This window comes from Scyliorhinus canicula, chromosome 9, assembly GCF_902713615.1.
Source record: "Scyliorhinus canicula chromosome 9, sScyCan1.1, whole genome shotgun sequence".
In the NCBI taxonomy this organism is placed as follows: domain Eukaryota; kingdom Metazoa; phylum Chordata; class Chondrichthyes; order Carcharhiniformes; family Scyliorhinidae; genus Scyliorhinus; species Scyliorhinus canicula.
The window spans coordinates 141,442,310-141,456,772 of NC_052154.1; the positions used below are offsets into that span (position 1 = coordinate 141,442,310).

A 14,463-nucleotide genomic window follows, 5' to 3' on the forward strand; every position below is an offset into this window, starting at 1 on the left:
CTCAGCAAGGGCATTGCCTCGAGCAGGACGACCAGCTACAACCCCTGGGGAAACGGAAAGGTGGGGCGGGAGAATGGGACGGTCTGGAAGGCTGTCCAGCTGGCCCTACGGTCCAAGAATCTCCCAGTCTCCCACTGGCAGGAGGTCCTCCCCGACGCTCTCCACTCCATCCGATCGCTACTTTTCACTGCGACTAATGCAACCCCCGCCCCATGAACGTCTCCTTGCCTTCCCCAGGCAGTCCACCTCCGGGGTTTCGCTCCCAATGTGGCTGGCAGCTCCAGGTCCCGTTCTTCTCCACAAGCATGTGCGGCTCCACAAGGCAGACCCATTGGTCGAGAGGGTACTGCTACTCCATGCAAACCCGCAGTACGCCTACGTGGCGTACCCCGACGGCCACCAAGACACAGTCTCCCTCAGGGACCTGGCACCAGCTGGGTCCCCACCCCCCTCCTGCCCCAGCACCACCCTTCCTCCCCCCAGCGCACCTCACCACAGCTCCCACTCCAAGACGATCCGTCCTCCCCTTGGTCCCACCCGGGGATGAAGATGAGTTCTACACGCTCCCGGAGTCACTGGCGACCGAGCCGACGCCTACATCGCCACCGGGACTGCGGTGCTCACAACGGAGGATCAAGGTACCCGATCGGCTGAATTTGCGAACTTTCCCCAAAATGTTAACCTATGTATGTAAATAGTCTTCCACCACCCCCGCTGGACTCGTTTTTAACAGGGAGTGAATGTGGTAGTCACCACTGTTGTATATATCACATATGAGGTGTATTATGGTAAGGCTCCTGCACTACAGGTACGGGGGTAGATCCCTGCCTGCTGGCTCCGCCCAGAAGGCGGAGTATAAATGTGTGTGCTCACCGAGCTGCAGCCATTTCGGCAGCAGCTGCGGGAGGCTACACATCTCTGCTTAATAAAGCCTCGATTACACTCTACTCTCGTCTCGTCATAATTGATAGTGCATCACCGGCGCAATGGTTGCTGAGGGGAAGTGAGGAGGTGAGGAGCCATTTCCATTTTCCGGCATGTAGCTCAAGAGCCCTCAGCTGGGTTGGTCTTGGTCAGATGGCTGAAGTTTTCCAGGTCAGGGGTCTCCCCGAGCCAGGGTTTGAGGGGCTTTGCGTCTGTGTTATCTTTAAATATTCTGGTGATCCATAACAGATGCAACCACCGCTTCAGCCTGTCTGTCCTATTAAACACTTTTGGGACAGAGCCTTGCTGTGGCTTTAATATGTAAGTCAATCTCACTCCCTTTGTCTCTGACCAGCCTCTAGTTTCACAGTTGAAGGCTATTGCAAATGACAAATTAGCCTTGTCAGTTGTGACAGTACTTGTTAATGTGATATATGGATTGTTAAGTAGTTTGTTTTTATCTATTTTGTATGAACGCATTGTTGACCGTTTGATAAACAAAAATATTCTCAACTCTCAAGGGCCGGTACATGTGCCATGTCTCAGAGGATGATTAGTGCATAGCATTTCAAGGAAACCTTGAAGCCCGAATATTGTGCCTGAACTCTCGGAGCATCAGTTCCATCAGGGCAGCTGCGAGCAATCAAACTCTAAAGAGCTGGACTTCAGCATTGGGGATATCCTCACTACGAAAGGGTAAGTGTGTGGACCAGGGGAGGGGACCTGAGAACGGTCTACCTAATGTTCCCAAGCAGAGATTTGGGGAATGGGGTCTAGGGGCTCCTGATGTGGCCGAGGGTGGAAGGGCAGGGCAAGGTTTGCCAGTACAAGTGGCTCACTGGATGGGACTCTGAGAGAAGATGGGATAGTCATTGTAAGGGTGGTGGAAGATAATGCTGGGGGCTCTGTTGTTTGTAGTAGACATAAACGATTTGGAGGAAAATGTAGCTGGTCTGATTAGTAAGTTCACGGATGACACCAAAGATGGTGGAGTGACAGATAGTGTTGAGGATTCTCAGAGAATTCGGAAAAACATAGATAGGTTGGAGATTTGTGTAGAGAAATGGCAAATGGAGTTTAATCTGGGCAAGTATGAGGTAATGCATTTTGGTAGGTCTAACATTGAGGGGAAATATATAATAAATGGCTAAATTCTTCGGAATCTAGAAAGTCAGATAGATCTGGGTCTACAGGTCCACAGATCTTTGAAAGTGGCAACACAAGTGGACAAGGTAGTCAAGAAAGCATATGGAATGCTTGCCTTCATTGGACGGGGCATCGAGTATAAAAATGGGCAAGTCATGCTACAGTTGTATAGAACCTTGGTAAGGCCGCACTTGGAATATTGCGCACAATTCTGGTCACCACACTATCAGAAGGATGTGGAAGCTTTGGAAAGGGTGCAGAGATTTACCAGGATGTAGTCTGGTTTGGAGGGTGTAGCTATGAGGAGGGGCTGAATAGACTCGGACTGTTTTCATTAGAATGAAGGAGGTTGAGGGGTGACCTGGTAGAGGTCTACAAGATTATAAGAGGAATGGATAGAGTAGTTGGGCAGGCACTCTTCCCCATGGTGGAGGTGTCAGTCACCTAGGGGCATAGGTTTAAGGTCCTTGCGGACAAAGTTTAGAGGAGATGTGCAAGGCAGGTTTTTTTACACAAAGGATGGTGAGTCCCTAGAATGCGTTGCCAGGGGAAGTTGTGGAAGCAGATACATTAACGGCATTCAAAAGGCATCTCGACAAGTACATGTATAGGATGGGTATGAAGGGATACCGGCACTACGAAATGCTGAGGGTTGTCGCCAAGAGTGGTATCATGACCAGTACAGGCTTGGAGGGCTGAAAGGCCTGTTCCTGTGCTCTATTGTTCTTTTTTTTTTCGATTTGAGGGTCCTGGGATTGTCAGCCTCGCTCCTTCTCCAATTCCTTACGGGTCAAAAGATTGATGGTGATGTTGGTCCCGCAGTGGCTTCCCTCGCAGACTGAGGAGGAACCCAGAGGGTGAGGCCAGTGACGGCGCCATTGGTCTTTCAATGAGATGACAGGCAGCATGTGCCACAGAAGACTCCATCTTAGAAGTGAAACAGTGCGGCACCTGTGCCACATCCTTGCAGACTTGGCACCTCGTGAAGGAGAATGACATCCGCTCCTGGTGGCTGTGAAGGTTACCGCAGCCCTCAGCTTTTATGCTACAAGTTCATTCCAGGGCTCGAGAGGGCACCTGTGCGGCATTTCACAAACTAAAGCCCACAGGTGCATCCAAGAGGTAATGTTTGCCCTGTATGCCTGGGCATCAGACTTTATCACTTTCAATCAGGACCAGGCCCACCAAATTGCCAAGGCAGCAAGATTCTCTGCCATTGCCAGGATGCTGCAGATCCAGGGGCAATAGATAGCATGCATGTCGCCCTGCATGGACTGAGGCATTCGGGAGTGCAATTTATTTATCGGAAGAAGTTCCACTCCCTGAATGTTCACATTGCCTCTGTATCATACATGTGTGTGCCTGCTACCCAGGAAGCATGCATGGCAACTACAGCCTGGGACACTTGGAGATCCCCAGCGTTTTCAAGGACCACCCCAGGATGATGGGTTGGCTCTTGGGGGACAAGGGGTACCCGCTGACGTCCTGACTGATGATGCTGATGTAGAGGCCTGAGACCGAGGCAGACAACCGTTATAATGAGGCCCATGCTGCCACTCGTGCCGTCATTGAGCAATGAATCGGACTGCTGAAAATGCAGTTTTGATGCTTTGACCACTCTGGTGGTGACCCCTCAGAGGGTCTCCAGCTCTGTGGTGGTCTGCTGTGCCCTTCACAACCAGGCACAGCAGCAGGGTGACATGCTGGAGGAGGAGAAGGGTCATGCGGCCTTGTCTAAGGAGGCGGCAGACCAGAAGGGGTTGGAGGAAAACCCAGGCAGGGGCCAGAGCAGGGCCCCAAGGATGAAAGACAGTGGCGGCAAGGGTCCAATATGCCCAGAGGATGAGGGAAGCCCTCATACTCACCAGATTCCAATAGGATGAGGCTGTGCCCGTCAGCTCAAACCACCCCCCATTTCCCTCCTTCCCCCCAATCGCCCCCCCCAATTCCCCCCTTCCACCCAATCCCCTCTCCTCCCCCACTTCCATCCTTCCCCCACAATCTCCCCTCAAATCCCCCAATATCCCCCCATTCCCGCCCCCATCATACTGCCCCCTCCCAGACCACTCTGTTCCACCCTCCAAGGGTCTATGTAACATCACTCCAGGGTGATGGACGTGGGTCAGCACTGTCAGCAGGTCAATATACAGGACAGGCGAGTGACGATAACTCGCTTTGAGGAAAGCTCTGGTGCTTCTCAGTTTCTGTAAAGTATTTCTGCTGACAGCGTGCTCACACCAATCCTCTGAATGGGGTCTGCATCGCGTTGTTTGATCTTGGGCCACTGTTTCCAGGGGGCGAGGGTTGTGAGGAGCAGTGGGCAATAGGGGCTGGGGGTGCAGGCAAGCCCGCTGTGTAGATTAAAGTGACATAAGGTGTAATAGTGAATATTGGACATTTCCATTCCCTCTAGCGACAGTTACTGACGCCCTAGTGCCAACTCAGTCCTCCTCAATCTTCTTGATCTTTCGTGTCCCCAAGATGCACATCAGAGTTGGAGTCAACGCGATGACTTCCATGTCCTGTGGCCCTTGATGCCCTTGGTGGACGTCCTCTGGAGAGCCTGGAGCCGGAGGACTCCGGCCAACTTCTTGGTGTCACAGGTGTCACCATGCCACCCGCTGTCCTTGAGATGCACTGGTGTCAGGAAGGGGGGTTCAGAAGAATTGGAATCTGAGTCATCTGGTACTGCCAGACCTGGTGGCTCCCCATTCTCTGAACAATGATTTTGATGCCCTCAGTGATGATCCTCAGTGACTGGGGCATGTTCTGGAGTACCTCAGTAATGTCCACCTGTTCACAGGAACTGGGGCATGATGTCATCACAGACTGAGCCACGCCTTGGACACCACCACCAGGCTTTCCAGGAAGTTTAGAGCAGACGTAATAGAGATATTCAAAATTCTGAGACATTTTCATAGAGCAATTCGGGATAAACTATTTCCTTGGGCAAGTGACTCAGTAACCAAAGGCCATACATTTAAGATCATTGTCAAAATAACTCATGGGGAAATGAGAAAACTTCACAAAGAGGGCCATTATGATCTGGGAACTCACCACTTAAAAGTGTTGCGGAATTAGATTCCATAAGAGCTTTTAAAATTAATTCAACAGTAATTAACAAGTAATTTTGAGGAGTATGGGGAAAATTTTGGCGTGTGGGACAAAAATTGGGCAACTCCTTCAAAGAGCCAGCACAAGTGTAATGGCCCAAATGGTCTCCTTCTATGTTGCAAAATTTTATGGTTCTATTCTATGGTTTTGGATTTATTCACGAATGAAACCACAATGCTAGAAATAGCACACCCCAAATCTTGGGTCCATTAAATTGGGCCCTGGTTTTTCTTGGTTTCTGTAAGTGATGCATTATTTTATGGCCACTGCTATATGAAGCCCACCATTGTCAGCTTGGCTAATATCCAGCTGTGTAGGAATTATAGATAGCAAACTCACTTGTGAATGTGTCTATTGGTCATCTAACAAGTAGTGTCAACAGGCCATTTCAACAAAATAATTCTTCAAAATAACATGCAGTCATGATGGTGCTTTAGTGGCATCCTGTGCCTTGAAGTAGGAAGTAGCAGGCTCAGACCCATAATTCCATCACATTATTATCAGCAAATCTCTGTTAGGTCATACTAAATCAAACAAAAATATACAAGTATCTACCTTTAACCGTCATTTCACCCTGAGTGATGTCCAGAAATTCTGATATGACATGAACAAATGATGAGCAGATGCACAATAATGTATCTTCACTTGCAATGTAGCAACTTTATGTAAAGGCATAAATTCTTCCAATTTGAAATTATCCTAAAATGATTTTATTTGGATATGTAATTAATTGTGATCTCATCTCAATGGTGTGTTGATTAGTGTAAAATGACCTGCCGTATTAAATCCCTATTAGAGCATGTTGATATGAGGCAAACCTACCTTTAAGCATTCAGTTTCATTGAAAGGAGGACAGCTAATATTCAAGGTGATCAAGACAGGTCCTGAGACTGTGTCTGTGCAATCATGCCTGACACAATTGGACAACCAAGATGTTCCTGGCTATTAGAAGAAGAAAAAAAACTTAAATGAGATAAAATACTGGCTAGAATGCTCCGGCCATTGAATTCGCTTTTCCTACTGGCAGCGCAACCCTGCCCACGGGTTTCCTGGTGGTGTGGGTTACCTTCAATGGCAAATCTCATTGACAAGCGGTGGGAAGAGAGAATCCCGCCACCAGCAAATGGAATGCTGCCGAAAAACAAATGGCTGGGGGACCGGAGAATCCTGCCCATTTATTTTATAAAGGTTGTATATAACATCATAAATTTTCTCGTCACTGCTAAAATTCATTTCCTGAAGTTAAAAGAAAGGAAGAGAAAATATCAGGTTGTAAATTAGGACAAGAACATAAGAACATAAGAACTAGGAGCAGGAGTAGGCCATCTGGCCCCTCGAGCCTGCTCTGCCATTCAACGAGATCATGGCTGATCTTTTTTGATCAGCCATGATCTCATTGATCATGGGCAGCACGGTAGCACAAGTGGATAGCACTGTGGCTTCACAGCGCCAGGGTCCCAGGTTTGATTCCCCACTAGGTCACTGGATTACAGGTGCAACAGGTGATTAAGAAGGCAAATGGAGTTTTGTCCTTCATTGCTAGAGGGATGGAGTTTAAGACGAGGGCCACTGTCTGTGCGGAGTCTGCACGTTCTCCCCTTGTCTGCGTGGGTTTCCTCCGGGTGCTCAGGTTTCTTCCCACAGTCCAAAGACGTGCAGGCTAGGTGGATTGGCCATGATAAATTGCCCTTAGTGACCAAAAAGGTTAGATGGGGTTATTGTGTTATGGGGTAGGATGGAAGTGAGGGCTTAAATGGGTCGGTGCAGACTCGATGGGCTGAATGGCCTCCTTCTGCACTGTATGTTCTATGTTCTATGTTTTTTTTTACTCAGCTCCACTTTTCGGCCCGAACACCATAACCCTTAATCCCTTTATTCTTCAAAAAACTATCTATCTTTATCTTAAAAACATTTAATGAAGGAGCCTCAACTGCTTCATTGGGCAAGGAATTCCATAGATTCACAACCCTTTGGGTGAAGAAGTTCCTCCTAAACTCAGTCCTAAATCTACTTCCCCTTATTTTGAGGCTGTGCCTTTCACCCGCCAGTGGAAACAACATGCCCGCATCTATCCTATCTATTCCCTTCATAATTGTATACATTTCTATAAGATCCCCCCCGCATCCTTCTAAATTCCAACGAGTACAGTCCCAGTCCACTCAACCTCTCATCGTAATCCAACTCCTTTTGTTCTGGGATTAACCGAGTGAATCTCCTCTGCACACCTTCCAGGGCCAGTCCGTCCTTTCTCAGGTAAGGACCTGTAAACCAACTTTTTGCAACTCATGCACTAGCACACCCAGGTCTCTCTGCACAGCGGCATGTTTTAATATTTTATCATTTAAATAATAATCCCTTTTGCTATTATTCCTACCAAAATGGATAACCTCACATTTGTCAAAATTGTATTCCATCTGCCAGACCCTTGCCCATACACTTAACCTATCCAAATCCCTCTGCAGACTTCCAGTATCCTCTGCACTTTTTGCTTTGCCACTAAAGTGGTAAGTATCTTAGTATTGTCTGCAAACTTGGACACATTGCACTTGGTCCCCAACTCCAAATCATCGATGTAAATTGTGAACAATTGTGGGCCTAACACTGAACCCTGAGGGACACCACTAGCTACTGATTGCCAACCAGAGAAACACCCATTAATCCCCACTCTTTGCTTTCTATTAATTAATCAATCCTCTATCCATGTTACTACTTTATCCTTAATGCCATGCATCTTTATCTTATGCAGCAATCTTTTGTGTGGCACCTTGTCAAAAGCTTTCTGGAAATCCGGATATACCATATCCATTGGCTCCCCGTTATCTACCACACTGGTAATGCCCTCAAACTATTCCACTAAATTAGTTAAGCACGACCTGCCCTTTATGAACCCATGCTGCTTCTGCCCAATGGGACAATTTCCATCCAGATGCCTCGCTATTTCTTCCTTGATGATTGATTACAGCATCTTCTCTACTACCGAAGTTAAGATAACTGGCCTATAATTTCCTGCTCTCTGCCTACCTGATAAATATGAGAAATGTAGCTTCCCAAATACATATCTGGATTTGTCTGATTAAATTTTCTCATAAAGTATATTTTTTGTAATGGCACATCTTCATATGGAGAATACCTTCTCAAGACCTACTGCACTCTCGAACTGTAAGGCATTAGTTCTGCTGCATGAGAAAGGTTGAGGCAAAGGCTGGTATTATTCTGGCCTGGCTCACTGCCAGGACCGTCTGGTCCCCCCGCAAATCAATAGACCTTTGACTTGGACGCCAAATCTCCCGTGGCGGTCCCCACTACAACAGGGCTGGAAAATCCCAGCCAAAGTATTGTCAATGTAAAAGATAGTTCTTCCAATTGCCATCATAAAATTTCTATGAACTGTCCCATACTACAATGACAGGTGCCACAAGAATTGAACAATCTCTGGACATTGCACATATTCCATGGATTCTAGAAAGTGTATTTTAAGCTCAGAAATTTATCAAGTTTACACATAACATGTCAGTTGAGGAACAGTACTAATATGAAATTAAAACATTTAAAGTTTTTTGCCAGAACAGAGTCTTCTCGCAGCTCAGTAGGTAAATGTTTGGCAGCACGGTAGCATGGTGGTTAGCATAAATGCTTCACAGCTCCAGGGTCCCAGGTTCGGTTCCTGGCTGGGTCACTGTCTGTGCGGAGTCTGCACGTCCTCCCCATGTGTGCGTGGGTTTCCTCCGGGTGCTCCGGTTTCCTCCCACAATCCAAAGATGTGCGGGTTAGGTGGATTGGCCATGCTAAATTGCCCGTAGTGTCCTAAAAAAAGTAAGGTTAAGGGGGGGGTGGGGTTGTTGGGTTACGGGTATAGGGTGGATACGTGGGTTTGAGTAGGGTGATCATTGCTCGGCACAACATCGAGGGCCGAAGGGCCTGTTCTGTGCTGTATTGTTCTATGTTCTATGTTCTATGTTTACTGAGCAAAAGGTCTCACATTCAGTCCCTTGTCTAATGAGCTATTTGGCCTTAGTTTGTCAGAAGTTGGAGTACTGGAATTAACTTCAGCATTACGAGATAAGCGGGAGAATCAACTTCTCTAGAAGGTATTAATTCTTAGTACAGTTCCATGACCACTCTCTGGCACCTAAATGGGTATGAGCACTATTGATTTTGGGCCTTATCCGTTGAATTGGTGTCTGATAGTACAAGCTCAATTCTGTCCTCACCTGATCGTCACACAGATGCACTTCCCGCAGGGGTTGCAGGGTAATAATCAGGAGTGGAAATGCAAGCAGATTTTTTCTTTCCTTACCTGGAGATATTGAGGAAAATTGCAATGATCCTACCATCAGTCCTCTTTAAATTAGCTATAGTAGTATGGACTGGGACAGAACTTGAGAACTTCTAAGAAAATTACCAAGTTGTTCCTAAGCTGCAAATGTGTTATTTCTTATTCAAGAATCAAATTGCAAGTTGTGTAACAGTGTGGAATAGCAATGCATGAGAAAATGCAATGTGTCCAATGTGTATCATGATGTCTAAATTAACATTTAACTGCACACATGATGTATTTTCCAATCCCAGACTTGGTTTTGCTAGTAGACACTTCACATTTTACAGATGTACATGCATCGAACAGTTTAGTTATATAGTAAGAAATCCGGTTCCTGGCCCACATATCAGACTGGCATCAATGTAAACACCTAAAGTAATAGAACTTCAGACCTAATCTCTTCCATAAACATAAAGAGAAATGGAACGGGTGCTGGAAACCTGGTAACAAAAACAGAAAGATGTGAAAATACTCAGCAATCCAGCCAACAGCTGTGGGGGCACAAAAGTTGGATGTTTCCTCAGTCTTTCCTCAGTATTGACAGTCTTGGGGAAAGATCTTGGGTGGGATTCTACATTCCTGCGGCTAAGTGCCAGCTCAAACGGAGAATCCGCGGGAGGTTTACATGAAAAGAATCGGCTCAAACCCCTCACCAATTCCAGTACCGGTGAGGGGCTAGCACCGGCGCTGACCAAAACTCCCACCTCCCGCGCCGTAAACGACCGAAGTATGGGCAGGTCCCAGGCCGCACATGCGCACGGCTGACAACCTGCAACGGTCGCGCCATACAATATGGCACCGGCCGTGCGCAGACCCGACCCGCCATCCGCGAGCCCACAGCCCACCCCCTGGCCACTGTCATGATATGCAAACATGCAACCAATGAACACTCAGAATAGGACACAACCAATGGGCAGTCAGGACACTCAAAGGTGGGATCACCTCAAGGGGACATGACATAAACACTATAAAAGGGATGAGGCACTCACACCCTATCTCTTTCCACAGCCAGACATCTAGAGAGTTAGATAGGGTTGATCAGCAGCATTGCACCCCAGCTCGTGGCTTAAAGCAAGCTGGTACAGTTAAACTGAGTTACTACAGTTAGATTAGCAAAGAGTCAAACTCATTTGTGAACTGTGTTAATAGTTCAATAAATACGGTGAACTCAGTTCAGAGTCTGGAGCATCCTTTAGTTAAGACTGCATCAAGTAGCAGCCTGTGTTATCCTAAACAGCATAACACAACAGCCACCCACCACCAGTCTCACCAACCATTGCAAAAGCCCCACCAGCCACCGGCACAGATCCTGGCCGGGTTTGGTGGCGCTGGACACCATCCACAGCCACCACGCCGGGTTCGCGTTTTGTGTGAGGACACGTGTCCCGCGCCGTCGGGAACATGGCCCATCGGGGACGGAGCATTGCAAGTGGACCGTCCGATGAGGTGGCAATGGCACTGCAACTGCACACGGTGCCGTCTTGACGACGCCATTTCAGAGAGGGCAGAGAATCGCAAACCACCGTCAAACCCCGATTCTGGCATCGGAATCGATTCTCCGCCCAATTGCCGGTTAAGATATCGGCCTCGGGCAATGGAGAATCCCGCCCCAGATATCTGAAATTTTGACTTCTGTGTTCACTTAAATCTTATTTTATCTTTCTTATTTACCTTGTGCATGGTTGCAGTTTCATTCTTCAAGTTAGCCAGACAGGATACATTCTTGCAATGTCCACAACACGTTGTCAGGTCAGGAGGAGGGATATAAACCTGGTTCTGTTGAATAAGTTGATGGCAAATGTTAGTATGTTTCTTATGCACTGTGCTGATAAGTCACATTAATTAAATTTACTTATCTTTAAGCTGTATAAATGTTGAGAAATTATATCATTTTACTGAACTATCTTCATTTTTGTTTTTCCTTGTAGATTTACAAAGATAGCAACACTATAACTGGTTTACAGAAGTGGCAGTATAAAATATTTATTTTCCTCCTTTCTCTGCCAAGGGTTCTTTCTTTACTTTTGTTTTCTTAAAGACATTGGGATGAATTTTCCACCTCCCCAGCCGCGTGTTCCTCGACTGCCCGCCGTTGGCGGCAGCGGGATTGTCCATTCCCATCGCCAGCCAATGGGATTTCCAATTATGGCCACCCCATGCCGCTGGAAACCCAGTGGATTTGAGCTGCCAGCAGAACGAAGAATCCCACCAGCGGCAAATTCACCTCATTGTTTCCAGGCTTAACGTAGTTCAACAAATAGCTGGGAAGCTCTACTACCTTGCCAACCGGGAGCAAGAGTCTGAATATATACTATTGAGCATATCATTTCACATATGATGCTTGATTCGAACTTAATATAACACACACAGAGCTATAGTTTCAGCAGGATTCCTAGAAATCAGGGGCGTATTCTCCCGCACCCGGCGGGGCGGGGGTCCAGGCGGGACAGAGTGGCGTGAAGCACTCTGGCATCGGCCAGCCCCAAAGGTGTGGAATCCTCCACACCTTCAGGGGCTAGGCCGGCCCTGGAGTGGTTTGCCAGCGTGGAAGGCCTTTGGCGCTGTGCCGAAGGACTCCGCCGGCCGGCGCGGGTTCGCGCATGCGCGGGAGCATCAGCGGCTGCCCCCACAGCACAGGCCCGCCCGCAGATCGGTGGGCCCCAATCACAGGCCAGGCAAGCCCCCCCTAGGACCCCGGAGCCCGCCAGGTCCCGCCGGTAAGTGACCTAGTCTAATTTACAGAGGTGGGACTGGCAAAGAAACAAGAAACAAGGCAAAATTCATTCTTTTTGTCATGGCAACTTTTTTTGTCTGAATTCAGATAAGCAGCTCCCAAATATGCGGAAGACGGTTTAGGTTTCAAACACTGATGCACATCCATCAGTTGATAACTTCGAAGAATAATTCACCAAAATGTTACCATCATTTATTTATAGCACTGAGTGAAATTTATCACTCCTATTGAAAATTGCTGAATCAGATGTTGGAATGAATACCTATTTATGTTAAATTTTTATGAAAACCTGGGGCGAGATTCTCCGACCCACTGCTGGGTCGGAGAACTGCCGGGGGCCGGCGTCAATCCCGCCCCCGCCGTGTCCCGAAGTCTCCGGCACCAGAGATTTGACGGTGGTGGGAATCGTGCCGCGCCTCTCGGCGCCCCCCCTCCCGCCCAGCGATACTCCGGCCCGCGAAGGGCCAAAGTCCTGCCGCTGTCATGCCTCTCCCGCCAGCGTGGATCAAACCACCTACCTTACCGGCGGGACCAGGCGGCGCGGGCAGGCTCCAGGGTCCTGGGTGGGGCACAGGGCGATCTGGCCCCGGCGGATGCCCTCACAGTGGCCTGGCCCGCGATCGGGGCCCACCAATCGGCGGGCGGGCCTGTGCCGTGGGGGCACTCTTTTCCTTCCGCCTTCGCCATAGTCTTCACCATGGCAGAGGCGGAAGTGACCCCCTCCCCTGCGCATGCACGGGGATGACGTCAGCAGCCACTGACGCTCCGGCGCATGCGCGGACTGCCGCCGGCCGGCGAAGTCCCTTCGGCCCCGGCTGGCGTGGCGCCAAAGGCCTTCCACGTCAGCCGGTGGGACGGGAACCACTTTGGCTCGGGCCTAGCCCCTCAATGTTAGGGCTTGGCCCCTAAAGGTGCGGAGACTTCTGCACCTTTGGGGCGTCCCGACGCCGGAGTGGTTCACGTCACTCCATCACGCTGGGACCCCCCGCCCCGCCGGGTAGGGGAGAATCCCGGCCCTTGTCACTGATTTTATTTTCTTACTAGATTTTCTGGTTACCCCTGTAACCACATCATCAAGAAATGAAGCAAAGATAAATAGTGTTGTAACATTGCTACTTCATGAATTTTCACCATTTCACACTGGGCTGAGCAGTTGACCACTCTGACAAGTAGTAGATAGAAGCCAGTTTTGTTGTCCAGATTGTATGTACATTGTCTAGTGTAGCACATCCCATCTGTTTTATGCTCCACAATGGTCTGTCCAGGGTGCAATATACCTCTTTCCCCATCGATGCAGACTTGGTCAATTTCTGTGATAAACAAAACAAAAATAATGCCATATTTTCACCTGGCTGCCTTCTAGTTGGAGAACATGCACCAAATAACAATAGTCAAAACATAAAGTGATGGTTTTTCTTGTGGTCGAACACGTAAATGCAATTAATAAAGAAATCATTGTCTGATTTCATTTTCAGATGAAATGTACAAATGGCAGTTATTTGAAACCTTCAACTAAGAGTTCCTTTTTCAAATTTACATGGTTCATTCTTTGGACTTGCATAGGTTGGAAGTAGCAAAGGATGGAAGAATGTACAAAATGCCGTCCAATCTGTTCATTTTCTCCTGCTTACAATATAAATGCATCCAATCACGGAAGTAACGATGTTCCTGAGAAATCATAGCGTTATAATAATGCACTTCATTCTTTAATAGCCAATTCAAAGCTATGGAAGGGGGAGGACGTTCTGGCTGTTCTCACCAGTGGAATCACCCAATCCCACCAACAGAGAACCCCTGGGTTTCCCAGCAGCTGGGTAGGGGGGTGGATTCAATGGGAAATCCCATTATCAGCAGTGGGACCAGAAGACCCCACTGCAGATGAACGGCGTGTGTGGGGGGGCAGAAAATCACCCCCCAAAATGTGGACTCCAAAAACCTCTATTGTGTGTATTCTAAAACCCTCTATCGTGCCCACTCTGAAACCCTCTACCGCAAAAATGAGCTGATCTATTTGGTACTTCTAGCAATACTCAGAAGCTGCTATTCATGGAAAGAAGTTTAGTTAACCTCATTTGCTGTTATACATTTTGGTGATAAGATCAAGAATAGAAAGGATAAATGATGGGAACATAACTAATAGACTAAATTGAAAAATAATTGCTTTTTTCCATGTGTATCTTTTATGTGCTTTTCATAACCATTTCAGAACAACCTCGAGACAGTTGGC

The 14,463-nt window shown here is 47.9% G+C and overlaps 1 protein-coding gene across 1 annotated transcript in view; it reads right to left on the reverse strand.

Moving 5' to 3' along the window:
• LOC119970940 (otogelin-like) overlaps nucleotides 1-14,463 on the reverse strand; it is a 323,755-nt gene that overhangs the window by 18,296 nt on the left and 290,996 nt on the right. The window contains 3 exon segments of the mRNA XM_038806051.1: nucleotides 6,007-6,126; nucleotides 11,174-11,278; nucleotides 13,368-13,546. Coding sequence (XP_038661979.1) covers nucleotides 6,007-6,126; nucleotides 11,174-11,278; nucleotides 13,368-13,546 — 404 coding nt within the window.